The 17,615-nt window shown below is 41.8% G+C and overlaps 1 protein-coding gene across 2 annotated transcripts in view; it reads left to right on the forward strand.

The window, feature by feature from the left end:
* Positions 1–17,615, forward strand: part of sik2a (salt-inducible kinase 2a) — a 147,206-nt gene that overhangs the window by 8,841 nt on the left and 120,750 nt on the right. The window contains exon 1 of one of the 2 annotated variants that reach the window (XM_043676645.1): positions 15,085–15,132. The exons of the other annotated variant lie outside the window; for it this stretch is intronic. Coding sequence (XP_043532580.1) covers positions 15,100–15,132 — 33 coding nt within the window. The 5' untranslated portion in view covers positions 15,085–15,099. Of the gene's footprint in view, positions 1–15,084; positions 15,133–17,615 lie in introns of those variants that run through there. 2 annotated transcript variants of the gene reach the window in all.

A 17,615-nucleotide genomic window follows, 5' to 3' on the forward strand; every position in this document is an offset into this window, starting at 1 on the left:
TATCTGAATTAAACTCCATCTGCCACTTCTCAGCCCATTGGCCCATCTGGTCCAGATCCTGTTGTAATCTGAGGTAACCCTCTTTGCTATCCATTACACCTCCAATTTTGGTGTCATTTGCAAACTTACTAACTATACCTCTTATGCTCTCATCCAAATCATTCATGTAAATGACAAAAAGTAGAGGGCCCAGCACCGATCCTTGTGGCACTCCACTGGTCACAGGCGTCCAGTCTGAAAAACAACCCTCCACCACCACCATCTTGTCTTTGACCTTTGAGCCAGTTATGTATCCAAATGGCTAGTTCTCCCTGTATTCCATGAGATCTAACCTTGCTAATCAGTCTCCCATGGGGAACCTTGTTGAACGCCTTACTGAAGTCCATATAGATCACATCTACTGCTCTACCCTCATCAATCATCTTTGTTATTTCTTCAAAAAACTCAATCGAGTTTGTGAGGTGGAAATCGAAGCAAGATTGTAATCACATTAATATTCAATGGTTTTCTGAAATTGGCATTTAGATGATATGGGGTTGCTTATGTCAGCCATAAAGGGAGGGATGTATAATGCAGAAGAGTTTGGAGTTGATGGTCTGGCATTATCCTCAAGAATAAAACCTGTTTGTTTTAATAGATGAAAATTATCTCATTTTCCTGTGAACTGATTGCAGGACTGAAGAACTTATGCAGATAATGAAGAATAAATGGGGATCTGTTTTCCTGATGTTTCTCATCAGGACTCCACTATTGTGCTGGCCTTCACGGCTTCCTCTGGCAGCTCATTCCATATGCATGCCACCCTCTGCGTGGGGGGTTGCCCCTTGGGTCTCTTTTGTATCTTTTTCCTCTCACCCTGGGCCTGTGCCCTCTTGTTCTGGACTCTCCCGCCCTGGGGAGGGGACTTTGTCTATTTGTCCTGTCTGTGCCCCTTATGATTTTGTGAACCTCTGTCGGGTCATCCCTCAGCCTCTGGCACTCCAGTGGGGGGCGGCCCTAGCCTGTTCAGCCTCTCCTTGTGGCTCGGGTCCTACGCCCTGGCAGCGTCCTTGTGAATCTTTTCTGAACCCTTTCAAGTTTCACAACATCTTTCCAATAGGAAGAAGACCGGAATGGATCTTGCAAAGATGGCTTGCAGCTTTTTAGGAAGTGACCAGTGCCAGGAAATTCTGATCTGTCCTATTTTTCTACAGTAGTTTGACATTGTTGATATTATGGAAGTGTGTCTTGTATTGAGATGAATATTGAATGTACCTGTATTTCTCTCCCACACTCATGTTAGCATTAACCATCCTTGTAGATGTTATCCCTTTAACTGGTGAAAACTGGATGGATGGGCACTTAGAGTGACATTGACTTGGCCAATTTTTCTCCATTTCACTGCCTTCCAATAGGCTGATTTCCAACTTACATTTTCTCAGCACCCATCAGTAGGCTCATGGTTTCAATGTACAGAACAGGTCTCTGGTGACATGATAAAGGAGTCATTGCAAACCGAGACTGAGCTCTTCGTGAGAACATCCATGGATTAGCAACAGCTTCCTTCTCGGCTTCACCCCACCAACTGCATCCATTGGCTTGTGCTCCCCACACCACTCGATCTCTTTCTCTCGCCAATTCCCCTCGCATCTCCGAGGAGTTGGAGGATTGGTTAGTTCTGTTCTCCCTGGCAGAGATCAAGGGTTTCGTGACGGGAGCTGAGAAGCCAAGCTCACATCACCTTTTCCATCAAAGCAATAATATGAGATTTTTTGGTCCCGATTTCTGATGAGGTGATTCGGGTAATAAATGTTGAAGCCAACTCCAGTGGGGAATTTTTGGGTGCAGCTCAGATTTGAGAAAAGCTGTTCCAAAAGTTCATTCACCTCAGTGGGTAGTTGGTCTTGCAACCGGTGTCATATTACTCTGGTGTTCAAAAAAAAAACAACTGGTGATTTTGCTTCTGAATCTTTTTCACATCAGCTGTTCAAGTCTGTTAGTCGTGATGTCTCTGTGACAGGTTTCCTATTGATTCTACTCCCAATTTTCATGATTGGGTTTCACCACTTCCCAACGGGATCCCTGCCCAAGATCACCATGTTACTGCAGTGGTTGTACTTTTCTTTACATTTCTTCCTGTCGGACAGCAGGCAAAGTCAACCTTAACTGACTCTAACCCTGGCCTGCAACATTCCTGTGTAAGCCTGGCTCCCCGATGCACAAAACTGTTCTAAAGTAGACTTTACTTCAGTGTCCACAGCCGTAGCAACATGCAACCCAGGAACACAGTGAATGGGGTACGAACTGAGCTTGAGACAGGAGTGAGGAACCTCAAGTATTAGGAAGGCATCCACTGCCTACTTTGGGTGGACACTTGAACTTCTAATTTAGCAACCATAGAGTCATACAGCATAGAAACAGACCCTTCGGACCAATCAGTCCATGCCGAACATTATCTCAAACTAAATTAGTTCTACTTGCCTGCTCCAGGCCCATATCTCTCCAAACCTTTTCTATTCATGTACTTACCTAAGTTTCTTTTAAACGTTGCAACTGTGCCCACATCCATCAATTCATCAATAAGTTCATTCCACACGCAAACCCTACTCTGTGGAAAAAAAATTGTCCCTCATGTCTTTTTAAAATCTCTCTCTTCTCATCTCAAAATAAATATGCCCCCTCTTCCGGGAAGACACCCACCATTAACCCTATCTACACCCTTCATGATTTTATAAACCTCAATAAAGTCACATCTCAACCTCCTAATGCTCCAGTGGAGAACAGTCCCAGCTTATCCAGGCTTTCTTTATAACTCAAACCTTCTATACCTGACAACATCCTGGTAAAACTCTTCTGAACCCTCTCTAGCTTAATAATCTTCTGATAACAGGGTGACCAGAAAGTGGAATTTTGGGACAATTGGACATAAGAGATCATAAACGCAAACACACAATAATGCTGGAGAAAGTCCACTCACCTGGCAGCACCTGTACGGAGAGAAACGGAGTTAATGTTGATTCCAGCCTGGGGCAACTGTCTGTGTGGAGTTTGCACATTCTCCCAGTGTCCGCGTGGGTTTTCTCCTGGTGCTCTGGTTTCCTCCCACAATCCAAAGATGTGCAGGTTAGGCAAACTGGCCATGCTAAATTGTCCCCATTGTGTTCAGGGATGTGTAGGTTAGGTGCATTAATCAGGGGTAAATGTAGAGTAATGGAGGAACAGGTTTGGGTGGGATACTCTTCAGAGGGTTGGTGTGGACTTGTTGGGCCGAAGGACCTATTTCCACACTTTAGGGATTCTATGATTCTATCCTTCTGATGCCTGGTGCATCATGACCAGTTCCTTCCTAGCCCTTGTCAGATGTATAAGCTGTCGGGCAAGTCAAAAAGCAAGCAGATGTTTATACAATTTTTCATATGGAAGGGCATCCCATTTCTGTTGATGAACAAATATATATAAACTGAACTAAGTGTTAAATGTACAATACCATATTTTAAAAATGTATATGCTACTTTTGTGATGCTGCATCTTTCGACTTGCTCATTGGGTAATCAGCAGAGCAACGGTTCCGTGACTGAAACGACTAATACCATTTCATTGTCCAGAATTCCAGGATGAGTAATTTTTCTTGTAGCCATTTCCAATCCATTGCCCCACAGAGTGATGTGAACCCCATTTAAATGGTAGTGGGATTGCGTGATTCCATATACTTGTTCATAAAAAGCAAAACTCAGCAATCTTTGGTTAGGGTTAGGAAGAGGGTGATTGTATTTGGCTTCTGTACAATAATGAGAGACTTGGTTCAATGTGTTGCAATTCAGAACTTTTGGACAAACTTTGTGATTTTAACTTTTGGCAGAGGAACCAAACCATTCTGCATCCACAGATTATCTCATCTCCTACTTGTTTTACCTCATTCTAAAGAGTACAGGTAGGAAATAGACACATTTTAAACTTGAAAGCTCAGCTTAGTGTTTTCTCTCTTGTCTGCGATGAAGACCCTGGCCAAACTGGAACCACAAATTTAAAACTTGACCTTTTTAAAAACGTCTTTGTTCAAATCCATATGAGGCAATGAGAGTTTGAGCAGGCAGGCCAAGAGTATTCGTTCAGTTCAGTTTTTAAGTTCTGGGTAAAACCAGAAGAGAAGAAGGAATTGAGGGCTAAAACAGTGAACTTAGTGCTTTGTTGGGCAGTTGCACCCTCGCTTCAAGCTGATGCATGGATCAACCAGTGTGTTCAGTTAAGGAAGCTCAGAGGGTCAACAATCCTGAAGTGGAGTGTGGTTTAGTATCTTGGCTATTAATGCCCATCCACAGATTTGGGAAAAACTGCGTTCTTTTGGAAATATTAATGCCAGGTTCATATTTCGGTGATTTTGTTCCTAATGTCTGACCTTGATTATCATAAATACCAGAACAAAAGGAAGTCATTTGTCCATTATACCTATGCTAGTTCTTCAATTGAAACTATCTCCTTTAGTCTGTCCTCTAACATTTTACCCCTGTATTCTTTTCTTCCTTTTAAAATTCTTCAGGTTTTTTTCTGAAATGCTATAAACTCCTTTTCCATGGTGGCATATGGTAAGGCATTCCATTGCTCTGATAACCCATGTGATAATTCTCTTAAACTGTGTCTCTTTGTTCTTATTTCCAGTAGTTGGGAAAATAATCTCTGTCCTGCTTGAACTTTTAAATTGTAAACATTCTGGTGCTGTTTCAATGTTTTTTAAAAGGGGTTACATCCTGAAAATTGGAATTTTCAGAGAAAAGGTTTTTTTAAAAAAAATCAGTTTTATATTTTTTTTTAGAGCTTTTTTTAAATTCACTAATTTACCCCCTGGAGACCAGCATCTCATACTGGGGTAAAATTAGAAAATGCTGAAACATGCTCAACAGGTCTGATAACATCGAGAGAGAGAAGCTGAATTTTCATTAGTGTATTGCTTCATGCTCTTGACAACCTTTTTTGAGTTCCAGTACCTGTTGTTGTTGTTGTTGTTGTTGTTGTTGTATTGACCTAGGCAGTAAGCTGTTAATTCAGAGTAGTGTGTATACCACCAATTGTGACCCCGTCAGAACTTCATACATGGATACCTACTCCAAGGCATCAAATGACATGTACCTTTCCAAACTTTGGTCAATACGAGCACCCAAATTAGAACCTAAACCAGGAGCACGAAAGACTGTGTGATGTTCATAAGGGAAAAAAATGGTTGAAATACTAAAGAGGCCTGACAGCCTCTGTGGAAGGAGAAAGAGTTAATGTTTCAGGTTGGTGTGGGTGTAGTCATTCCTGGCCCCCCACACCCACCCAAAACCATCCCTGTGAGCACCAAAGTCTGTGCTCACTGAGACACTGCTTTTACCAGCTATGTAATGAATCACAGCTTCCCAACAAAATAATAAACTATTTCAATGCCGTGATAGGACAGTTTGTAAATTACTTTTTAATCCTCTTTAATTGAGCAAGTACTTCTCGAGTTGATGTCCCATCTTAGGGAGTCTGGGTACCTCTGTTTGTAGAGCATCGGAATTTTAATCAGAGGGCCTGCGCTTCAAGTCCCTGCCTGGGTGCTGTTGTTACACCCTAAGGAGTACTTCGGCAGCACGGTGGCTCAGTGGTTAGCACTGCTGTCTCAGCACCAGGGAGCCAGATTCAATTCCAGCCTCAGAAGACTGACTATGTGGAGTTTGCACAGTCTCACCATGTCTGTGGGCGTTTCCTCTGGGTGCTCCGGTTTCCTCCCACTGTCGAAAGATGTGCAGGTTGGGTGGTTTAGCCATGCTAAATTGCCCACTGTTCAGGAATATGAAGGCTAGTTGGGTTAGCCATGAGAAATGCAGGGTTATAGGGATAGGGTAGAACAGTGAGTCTGGGTGGGATGCTCTTCGGAGAACTGGATGAGTCAAATGGCCTGTTTCCATACTATAGGCATTCTATGATACTGAGGAACAAAAGGGCCTTGGTGTGCAAGTTCATAGATCCCTTGGTGTCAGCACTGGTAGACAGGCTGGTGAAGACGACCTATGGGATACTTCCCTTCATTAACCAGAGCGTTGAATGTAAAGGCAAGGAAATCTTGTTACTCCTTTTATAAGACATTGGTTAGGGCCCATGTGGAATACTGTGCGCAGTTTTGGTCACCACATTTATTGTACTGGAGATTCAGCAGGATGTTGCCAGTCATGTGGGGAGATTGGATAGGCTGAGTTTGTTTTCCTTGGAGCAGAGGAGGCTGAGGGGGGAATCTGATTTTGAGGTGTATAAAATTTGAGGCATAGACAGAATTAGCTGCCAGATGCTATCAGCTGTCCTTTTTTGGCTCTGGAGATGACTGAAATGGTGCCTAAAATCCCCCCCCACCTCTTGAGGCTCGTGGTATTGTTTTTGAGGCAGGTGGATGGGGATGCATGGGTTTTCACACACTCCTTCTACTCTTTGTGCTTGGCTTCACACATGCGTAATGGTTGGCACCTTTTTGGATGCTGCTTCTCCAGTTTGGACGATCTTGGCCATGAGACTCCAAGACTCAGTGAGTTTTCTTTTTCAGAGTGACTTTGTGGATGGCCTTGCTGTGAGGAAGGTCTGAGTAAGGATCTTTTGTTTTGACAGTCTTGAGTCAGGCACAGCAGTTGTGTGGTCCAACCAATCCAGCTGATCGAGTCACTGTAGTCAGTGTTTTGCCTGCATGAACACTGATGTTGGGCTACCCTCTGATGGGATTGTCAGAAGTTTGTGGAGGTGCTGTCAATGAGCTTTCTCCAGGGGGATTTGAGGTCTCTGCTGTACATTATACGTATCACTCAAACCAGAAAGGCAGGTAACAGTACCATCCTGTAGATGCACATGCTATGTTTAATAGGCATGTGATGTAATTCTGGCTGTTCTGTAGTAGCAATTCCCACAACTCCTTGGTAATACACAGCGAGTTCTGCCTTGCAGTCACTTTGGTATCAATCTGAGGGGCGTGGCTGGTAAATGCAAAGACCAACAGCCTCAAACGAAATTACCCGAATGATATAAGTCTGAAATAAATTGCTTCTTTTCACATGGTGTATTAGCAAAAACTGTGCACAAGCAATTCCATTTGAGGGAGTGGTTATTTCACCCCAGCGTAGCTTTGATTAGTTTGGGTTATTGCAGTTGCCCCACCAGGCACTGTTGGCAAGCTTTGCTCTTCACATAGAACCCAGTGATGGTGCAGGCAGGCTGAGTGAGATTAGTCTTCCTTTCTTTCAAGAGAAACAAATTAGCATGTTTCTAACCGCCTGGGGTGTAGAGAAAAGTCAACTTGAGCGCTATCTGTAATTCTCATGACTCCATTCTTTTATGGCGAATGCACTATCTTACTGACGGATCATTCTGAGGCCTTTTGTTTCTTCTCCCTCTTGCCCTCTGTCAATCTTTTTATCTTAAGTAATGATTGAAAAAGGCTCATAAAACACTGGAACAAAGTTGCATTGTTGGCATGTGTTCCATTTTGTATTCCGTGAAATAATCTTGTGTTTTTTTTTTAAAACCAACTTTTAATAGTTGAAGGTCATGTCGCTATGTATGCCTAGTCTCCTGACTTCCAAAGATATTGCTTGATATTTCACCCAGTGACGTAAATGTCCTTTTCAAGATATTAAAGCTCCTCTTCAGTGCCCCAGTGATTGGTTTTAGGGCAAGATGTCAGTGTGTGTCCCATCTTGAGGTGTAAGAGCAGAAGAACAGCACCTAGATTACACGTTTTTATTCAGCTGTGGTTTTATAGTGGGAATCACTTTCTATTTTGTAAATAATGCACTTTTTTAACCTGTATGTGGAAGGGAGCCAATTTGCAGAAAAGCGCTGAATGAAAATCTCTCAATTTTTTTTATCATTTTTTTACTCTATTGCCACATTGGACAAAGGCCTAAGAAATAGTCAGATCCAAACAAGGTTTCCAGGTTTTTCATGTGTATTGAGATCACAAATTAACTCAAAACCCACTGAGGATTTTACTTCATGTTAATCCTTTGGAGGGCTGGAACCGAAAGGATGGACTGAATGACCTTATTTTACTGTAAACAGTCCTGTGATTCACTATCCAAAGGGTATTTATGTGTCCCCTGCTTATCTGCTGGACAAATTATTAAGCAACTGCAATTGTGCTGAACTGAACAAATTGTGATGGGATGAGATTTATAAAAGGAGTATGTGTCAATATCAAATTCATGAGCATTAGGAAGTTGACTGGCAGTAAAAGGCTTGCTTGTCCCTAAACAGGGTGACCATAACATCATGACTAAATGTCTCTTTCTTCCCACCTTGTCCCTTCTCTCCTACCCCCTCTGTCTTTTTCTTGATCCCCAATGCAATCATGCCACTCTGAGAGAAACAGAGAAAATAGCATTTACAGATCATGCAAATCTGCACAAACTGTGGTTGCTCACTGGATTTCAACAAATGATCTGACGCACAGAACAGGCAACGCAAAGTTTATTTCACTCTATTAGCCAAGAACAAACTTGGGTGATTTGTTTTGTTGTCTTGTTGAACTATTCTACAGTTGCCTCTGAGCTGTGAGATTTGCTTCTAAATGAAGCAATGGATGCATTCAGTGAACTCAATACTTTATTGTCAAGAGTGAAACCACTTGAGCCAAATACGATCGAATGGGAAGTCTCTCTTTTTTTTTTGCATTTCTTTTTACAATTGAGAACATTCGAGTGCTGAGTAATGTACAGCTAGCCAAGCAAGTCTGTCAGTCAAACATTGCAGTGCTACAGAAGTACTCTTAACAGACAAATATATATATATACGTGTAAATCTGAATAAGTAGTTGCGTTTGCGGGCAATCTCTCTGCAGTAGAGGAGTTGTACCACATGCATTGATCTATATTCATGCAGTGGGAAGCTGGTTCATTGCATGATGAACTACATTGAGCGTTTTGGGTGAGAAGGCTTGTGTGCAGTCTAAATGTTTGGCATAAACCTGTCAGGCTAAAATGGCTTGTTTTTGTGCAGAACATGTTATGTTGTGTCGAAATAGTGAATCTTGTTTCCTGCCTGACACATTTCAAGTGTCACCCTCTCCATTCATGTTGCAAGTGTAAGGGCTCCAAGTAACTCATTGGAAAAACAAATCTCAGAGCCAACACATCTGTAATCTCTTAACTGACAGCTGTATGAACCCAAGCAATGTTAATTTAACAATGATAACTTCTCTTAATTACCTGTGTGAACTCCAAGAGTAAGTCAGCAAGTCTCTGCTCCAAGCATGGAGTCCCAGGATATAATTGTCTAAAATGTCTAGCCTTGTAAGTCAAACACTGCAACCAGTATTACAGTCTGAGGGGCTATGTTCTCTGTGACACATCCCAACAACTACTCCTGCAATGTGTTAATTCTAATTAAACACTATAACCTTGCAAAGTTTTGACAAATGAAACCACTTTCATTGGTATAGTAGCTGTAATGTAGTGAAATGTCCCAAGGTGCTTTATGGGCCTGCTTTCCAATGTAATTTGACATTGAGCTACATAACAACAAGTGATATTAGGAAAGATGACTGGAAACCTGGTGAAGGGAATAATGTTGGAAATGTCCTGAGAGTTCAGATGTTGCAGTGGTAGTGATCTGACCTCTGGACCAAAAGGCCAGCATTCAATTCCCAACTGCTCCAGAGGTGTGTCAAAATATGTCTGACCAGGTTGATTTAAGGATAACTTGTTAAGGAGCATCTTATAGAGTTACAGGTCGACAGTGCAGAACGAGGCCCTTCAGCCCATTTTTGGGCTAGTGAAAAACAATAACCTAACTCATCTAATTCAGTTTTCAAGCCCTTTGCCCATAGCATTCTATACCTTGTTATCCCAAGTGTGCATCTAAATTCTACTTCAGATGCGATGAGAGTTTCTGCCTGGACCATCTTTCCCAGGCTCTGATTTCTAGATTCCCACCATTCCTGGGTGAAATTATTTTTTCCTCACATGCCCTCTAAACTGCCTGCGCCTTTGCGTTTAAATCAGTACTCATTGATCTCTCCCTGTGAATGGCTTGCATCTTTTTATGCATCTCAATCATATTCCACCCCCTACCCCATCTCCACTGCTCAGACTACCAGGTCTCTTTGTATCTACAACTCTGCAGCCCAGGCAGTGTCCTGGTAAATCTCCTCTGCACCCTCTCCAGTGCAAACACATCCTCCTACAATGTGGATTTCAAAACTGCTCACAATTGTCTCGCTGTGCCTTAATAAAGGCAAGCTGCCCGTATGCCTTTTCAACCACTTTTTTTTTATCCAGCTGCCCTGATACCTTAAGGGACTGGTGGACGTGCTTCCCAAGGTCCTTCTGACCCTCTGTGCTTCCCAAGATCCAAATCATTGCATGTTGCCAAAGTGCATCACCTCACATTTATTTGGAGTTAATTCCTTGCCAAAGGAGAAGGAAGGGTTTAGGGAGATGATTCTCTTGAGTTCAGGATTCAAGCAGATAAGACAGGGCTCCTGTTAAGAGAGATGAAAATTGGGAATGTGCATGTGATCAGAAGTGAAGAGCACCAAAATCCCTTTGTAGGGATGGAACAGTGTTACAGGAGCGAAGGCAAGATTGTGGAGGGATTTGAAAACCAGGATGAGAACTTTTCTGAGCAGTGCGACATGCAGTCTATAACACTATTCCCAAATGGGCAGTCACTGTGTATTGGTAATGTCACTGGCTTAGTGATTAAGAACTTTGGGTTAACGGCCAGCAGACAGGAATTTCAATCCACTGTGGCACATGATAAAATTTGAATTCACTAAAGATCCAGAACATTAACTAGCCTAATGGTGACCATGTAATTGCTATCATTTGCTGTGAGAGGGGAAAGGTTCCAGCTGGTTCACTAACCTTTTAGGAAATAGACCTGGTCCAGGTAAGGATGTCAGATTTTGTGACTCCAGACGCACAGCAATGTGGTTGGCTCAGAACTGTCCTTTGGACAATTCATGCAGGCCTTGCCAGCAATGCCCACATCCCATGGATGAGTTAAAAAAATACTGTATCACCTCAGTTTCCATGAATAGTGACAGATTTATTAGTAAATTAACATTTTCCAATATTTTGAGTGTGGTTTGAACAGAAGAACTAAAAATTGACTGAAGTGAAGAGCTTTCCTACTTTTAGGTTATTGAGTAAGCTCACGCCAGCATTATTGCAAAACATGTCTCTGTTTGCATCAGTCATAGTTTATCTAAATGACTGCTAACTCTGCAGAAGCCAACGTAAGGTGATCATTAACCAGTGTGGGTTTCTGAACTGCAGTCTGATCCATGCAACATGTCAACTACATCAATGCAACGTTTGTCGTTTTCTCCACCACTCCCTGAAAATTAATTTTACTTGGAAACTTGTCAAACTCAATTGCAATACCACAACTTGCATTCCTGAAGTTCTTTCATGTATACAAAAATTGCTTCAGAGTGCAGCAGAATGAAGGAGAGGGTTGGAGAAAGGGCTTGGAGGGGATCAGTGGAATTCAACACTAAAGAGCCCTCTGAAGGCAGGTAAGAAGGTAGTGTGGAAAGTGATTACAGGAGGCAGTTCCAAAGTAACTAAAAGAGCTGCCTTTCCCAGAGCGAGGATTTGAGTTGGCTGATGTAAGAGGGTGTGTAGGAGTGTTTGGTTGGAAGGAATACTGATATGGGGTGCCAGAAGTCCATGGAAGAATTTTAAGTTGAAGATGAGTTTAAAGTTAATACAAACAGAACCAATACTCCACTGGCATATTCCACCAAGATGGGGGCTCTAGCAAGGTAGGCAGTATTCGGGCTCCTGGGTCTGTCCACACTGGACCAGCTGCATCGTCCCTTCTTTCTGTTCCCTTTTTGTTGTCTTTCTTTTTGTTTTTCTTCTTCTTCCTGTCGGCAGGGAATGTGGCCAGAGAAGCCTCTTGGTGAGTTAAATGCCTGGCAGTGGAGCCAAGGATTCCTGGTTGTGGTAGGCCCAGAGCAGGGACTCCTGGTTATCAGTGAGTTGGCAGTGCAGCTGGAGGGTGGCTCCTGGTTATTCACAAGGTGGTAGTGTAGCTCCTGGTTGTGGTAGACTGAGAACCTGGTTATCAATGTGGTAGTAGCTTATGGCTGTGTTAGGCTGAGAGCTGGGGTCTCCTGGTTATCAGTGAGATGGCAATGGTGCCGGGGTGCGTGTGTCCAGCATGCAACCAGGCATTGGCAGCCTGCCGGCAAGGTGGGCCCATTGATGAAGAGATGGCGCCTGAAGAGTGGCAACTGATGGTCCAGCGGAGGGGTGGAGGTATCGCTGGTCAGCAGGCTCATGGTGGCGGAATGAAAATGAAGTCCTGTTTCAGCTATATATTCAAAATAGCACTGGATTGTGGTGACAGTTGAAGCTTTTCGCTGTACTTTACTGTGTTGTCCATTGTAGAGTACAAGGGACAATAACTCTTCCTTCCCTTCGTTCATCAGCAAACCAGGGCTGCTAATTCAGGAATTTATCTTTCTAAATTGATTATGAATGTCTTTCTCACACATTTGAATAAATAATTGGAGATCTGCTATTGTGTGCCCTATTGACATGAATAGGTGTGATCTTTCTTTACCTTCCTCGAATGGAAGAGGCAAAGCAGATTTGTTACATTGGGAAGTAGGAATTATGTTGTATAACTAACTTAATACCCGGGTTTATGTTGTTCAAGAGTTAGAACATAGAACAATACAGCGCAGAACAGGCCCTTCGGCCCTTGATGTTGTGCCGACATGTGGACTTTTCTCAGCTCGTCCCCCTACACTATCCCAAAATCATCCATGTGCTTATCTAAGGATTGTTTAAATCTCCCTAATGTGGCTGAGTTGACTACCTTCGCAGGTAGGGCGTTCTATGCCCTTACCACTCTGTGTAAAGAACCTACCTCTGACATCAGTCTTAAATCTATCACCCCTCAATTTGTAGTTATGCCCTCTCGTACAAGTTATCCAAGCTAACTACAGTAATCCATCTGGTGGGGAAATGTGCAATAACTCAAACTGTTCAGTAATCTAAAGTGCTCCATCGTGTCTGATACCAACTATCTTCATAACCAATCTGTATAATGTTCAATTTGTTGGTGTACAACAGATGCTGTGCCCTCTTGGGATGGAGTGAAGAATGAATGCAGCAAACTGCATCACATTCTGGACATCACTGAATGTGTCAGGCACTTTCCATCAAAAACTCTTTTTTCGTACTCAGTATTGGACTTGAGTGCACTGTCTAGCTCTTATTATAATGTAGAATGAGGAATGCTTTACCATGGGAAGTGATGTCTTTTCGGATGCGATGTCAAATCTAGAATCTCCTCTGCACCAGGTGTTTGTACAAGACCCCGAGTACAATGTGAAGAGCTTGACATGGTGACAAACTTTGCTCCTTCAACTACATCAGTGAAGAAACCAATTTGATCTCGCATCTCCTTTGCATGGAAGTTTCCAAATTAACAAATTAATTGTCACCTTTATTCGCATACTTTCAGGTGCATTTGCTGGTAATTTGTCACTTGTCAAGTGTGCCTGATGGGAAGGGTGAGGCACTATGCAAACTCAAGTCTTTCAAAAATACTTTGCTTCAAAGGAAAGCTATTAAAATCCCGTTATGGCACAAGCTCAATAAAGAACAGATGTAATGAGCACAAACTTTTTAGATTACTTACTTAGTGTGGAAACAGGCCTTCGGCCAAACAAGTCCACACCGACCCTCCGAAGAGCAATCCACCCAGACCCAGTCCCCTACCTTTACCCCGTCACCTAACACTACGGGCAATTTAGCATTGCTGCGGCACAGTGGTTAGCACTGCTGCCTCACAGTGCCAGAGACCCGGGTTCAATTCCCGCCTCAGGCGACTGTGTGGAGTTTGCACGTTCTCCCCATGTCTGCGTGGGTTTCCTCCCACAGTCCAAAAATGTGCAGGTTAGGTGAATTGGCCAAGTTAAATTGCCCGTAGTGTTGGGTGAAGGGGTAAATGCAGGGGAATGGGTCTGGGTGGGTTGCGCTTCGGCGGGTCGGTGTGGACTTGTTGGGCCAAAGGGCCTGTTTCCACACTGTAAGTAATCTAATCAAATTCACCTAACCTGCACATTTTTGGACTGTGGGAGGAAACCGGAGGAAACCCATGCAGACACGGGGAGAATGTGCAAACTCCACACAGTCAGTTGCCTGAGGCGGGAATTGAACCCAGGTCTCTGGCGCTATGAGGCAGCAGTGCTAACCACTGCCACCATGTAGCCTCTTTAGTTACTTGTGTCTGTAAATGATGCACCACGTAATTAGTGTATTAAAGTTAATTACAGGACCATTTATTACAGTGAACGTCTTAATCATATTTCTATTAATATGTGGCAAAAAAAATGCAAACAGCTAAATTGGACTTTTGAGCGTAAATCTCTAAGGGCCACACTATGGAGTGTTAATGTTGCTGCATTGGTGTGAAAGGGCATGTTTTTGTTGAGTTCTTTCCAATCTGTTCTCAAACTGAGGTACATTATTTCTACTTAGGGTATGCATTAAGTTGCAATCTCTTCAAATGGGAGGATGCAGGATTATTTTATTGGTAAGATCCTGGGAGTGGACCTTTTTGTATTCATCTCCTTTGTTGCAGGCATTAGGCTTGAAATAAAAATTGTATTTAAAGACTTGAATAAAAACGAAACACTGCAAATGCTGGAAATCTGGGCTAAGCTCAAACAATACTGGAGAAACTCAGCAGGTCTGGTAGCATCTGTGGAGAGAGAATAGCAGTTAATGTTTTGAGTCCAGTCTGACGATGCTTCACTTTTAACACATACTGGTATGAAATCATGCTTCTGGAAAGACTCACCAAGTTAATTTTTAAACCTTTTTGAACAAAAGAATACCAACACCCATAAGCAACTACTTTAAATTCCCAACTCTTAAAAGAAAATGCACAAATTACAAACCTTTCTTCACCATTACACAATCTAATTCAAAAGCAGTTGTACTTGTGCAAGAATTGGACATAATTGGCTCTTTCAGGGTTCCTTGTGCAAAGCAAGAACTAAGTATTTTCTTTGTTTTAATTCTACAGAACTTCTGCACAAGCATTGAACTGAGGTTTACACTACTGCTGGTTTGTAGTAACTGTCCGTTTGAAGCAATGCTCTGTCTTTTAGACTTGAGCTGCATCCCAGTATGTATAGCATTCTTTCTTTTTAGTTCTATGAATTGAGTCTTGTGTGTCACAAGTAGGATGCAATATCCAGATATTTGTGTGACTAATGCAGCCAGGGAAATATATTGTTGATGTAACCATAGAGATGTGGAGGTTTACAGGTTTTACTTGCAAATCCATAAATGAGTCTTTTTTGAATTTTTTTTCAATCTATCCATTTTTCTTATTTTTAAAAGATACTGAATGTATTGCATCTCGCTGGAAAGATCCTAAAAGTACTTTCCAATTAGACTGTGTGGCTGAAGGAATGTCACAAGCATAATGAGGTCTCTGGGGCAAAGACCAGATGGACCTGCAAATTAGGACCAACAGCCATTTAAAATCCTGGTTTAAGAATGTACCTTTTTATCTATATTTCTATTTTTAAAGTAAAACCCCTATGTATGTAAACGCATTGCCAAAATGACCAGTACTGGTGACAGTTCCTATGTGTCAGTGGCCTTGGGGAATTTTAACGTCAAAATGTGTGCATTAAACTATCTAGCCTTCTTTTCCCCGGGGGTGTGGTGGTGGTGAAAATAGGCATTTTATAATGGTGATTTCCATTCCCTTGATTTCATGGCTTTGAAAGAAAAACGCTTCCTTGTTTTACTGAATTCTTATGAATTCTTTCTTTTCAGGGAATTGAGGTTTTATAGTAGTTTGAACACTCTCTCTGCATCAGGGTTTTAACAGGAGAATTTTTTTTTTTAAAAAACTGACTCTTGTGATTTGGATAGATTTGTTCAGTCTGTTTGTAGAAACGTATCCACATCCCTTTTGAACAAATCTGTTCTCTCTAACTTAATCTGTAGCTAGGATAGCGGAAAGACCATTTACTGTGAACACACTTCCTGTGATTCCTGCTTTTGATAAGGACACATTCCATCTTCTAATGTCATCCTTCCATTAAGAGGTATTTTATTTTGGCTGTAATATGCTTTAGAAAGGAAAAAATTTAAAACTAGTTGTGAGAAAATATCTAGATTGTAACTGTTCCATCCTGGACCCCTCCTCTTCCCGCTCACCACTAGTCATTACTTAATTTAATTAATACCAGGTTCCTTCTGCCCCTGCTTCTTAAGTTTCAAGAACTGTCACCTCTCAGAAATATTAATCTTCTCTCCGATTCTAAAGTCTTAATTACTTTTTAATGTGGAGACTTCACGTTCCCAAAGAAATGGCTTCCTTATAATCTTCAAAAAGAGCAGCTTTTTTTTTACTAGATCTAAATAGGCTAAGGCTATTTACAAGTTTTTTTTTCTGTCAAAGCTCATATCTTGTGAGAAACCATATTAACAATACAAAGGAACAATGAGTTATAGGCTGCTTTCAAAAAAAAATTGTTTGGAGTTTGTTCTTCCATAAAATCAGCTCAAAGTCGGAGGCTATTTAATTGAATCCTCAAGAATTATTTGGTCTTCCAAGTGCTAACCAACCCACCTTTGCCTTTTACAAACTTCAGCTATCCTAGAACTTTGCAGCCCTCATTACTTTTCCACCATATCCTTCCAGGAATTCCCCAGTAGTGCCTCTGTGCAGATAATCATTTCTGACTGATTCCACAGAGGAAAAGCAACAGTACTTGGAGCTCTATTTTGAAGAATACAGGACGAATCAGACCATTATCGTATCCACACGTTGTTTTGTTTTATGGCTTTTTCTCCCTGGGTCTCGACCCAGGCTATTTCATTTAGGCTGACCCTTTTTTCTCATTTCTCTGATTCCAGTTTAGTGCTTGTTCATTATGCAGTTGTTTCAGATGAATCCTACAGCTATTGTGCCTGCTGCTCAAACGACTATTTCTGCTAAACCACTTTGTCTTGTTAACTTGCTAAATTGCCCTTAAGAGTTTTGCTCTTTGACAGTGCTTTAAGATAAAGGTAAGAAGGCAAATGGAGAGCTGACCATCCAGTCTAAGTTTACAGTTGACATGAAACTGTTATCAACAAGGCTATATTGTAATCTGTAAGCACGCCAAGGACATTTGGTGATAAGTTGAGAAAAACATTGTTCTAACCTTGTGTAGATCAGCATTAAGGACACATTTGGAATATTGTGTGCATTTGAGTCCAGCTTTGATAATGGCTTTGATAGATTTGAGAGTTTAGAGGTGATTAATAAAGTTGACTCTTGAATTTAAGGTTATAAATTGGTGAGAACTCTCTCAAATCTTTTAAAGAAAGTGGAGAGGAGAAATGAGGCCAGTTTTGATTTCTAACTCTGCAGTTCTGAAGTGGAACCTTGCCCATTTTTTGGGGAGCTGATTTTTGGGGTATTTACCACTGTCAGGAGCCTGTGAGGTGTGTATCATTTCCAAAGATTGTGGATTGGCAGATTAACCCTGTGACCTAGATTTCAGAAATGCTGAGAGAGGTGGATGTCACAGGTGATCTAATTTGCATTAGATTTTATTTTAATGTTGGATTGGAGTTTAGAAGGATTAACCTTCCCAACCTGAC

This window comes from Chiloscyllium plagiosum, chromosome 35, assembly GCF_004010195.1.
Source record: "Chiloscyllium plagiosum isolate BGI_BamShark_2017 chromosome 35, ASM401019v2, whole genome shotgun sequence".
NCBI lineage: Eukaryota > Metazoa > Chordata > Chondrichthyes > Orectolobiformes > Hemiscylliidae > Chiloscyllium > Chiloscyllium plagiosum.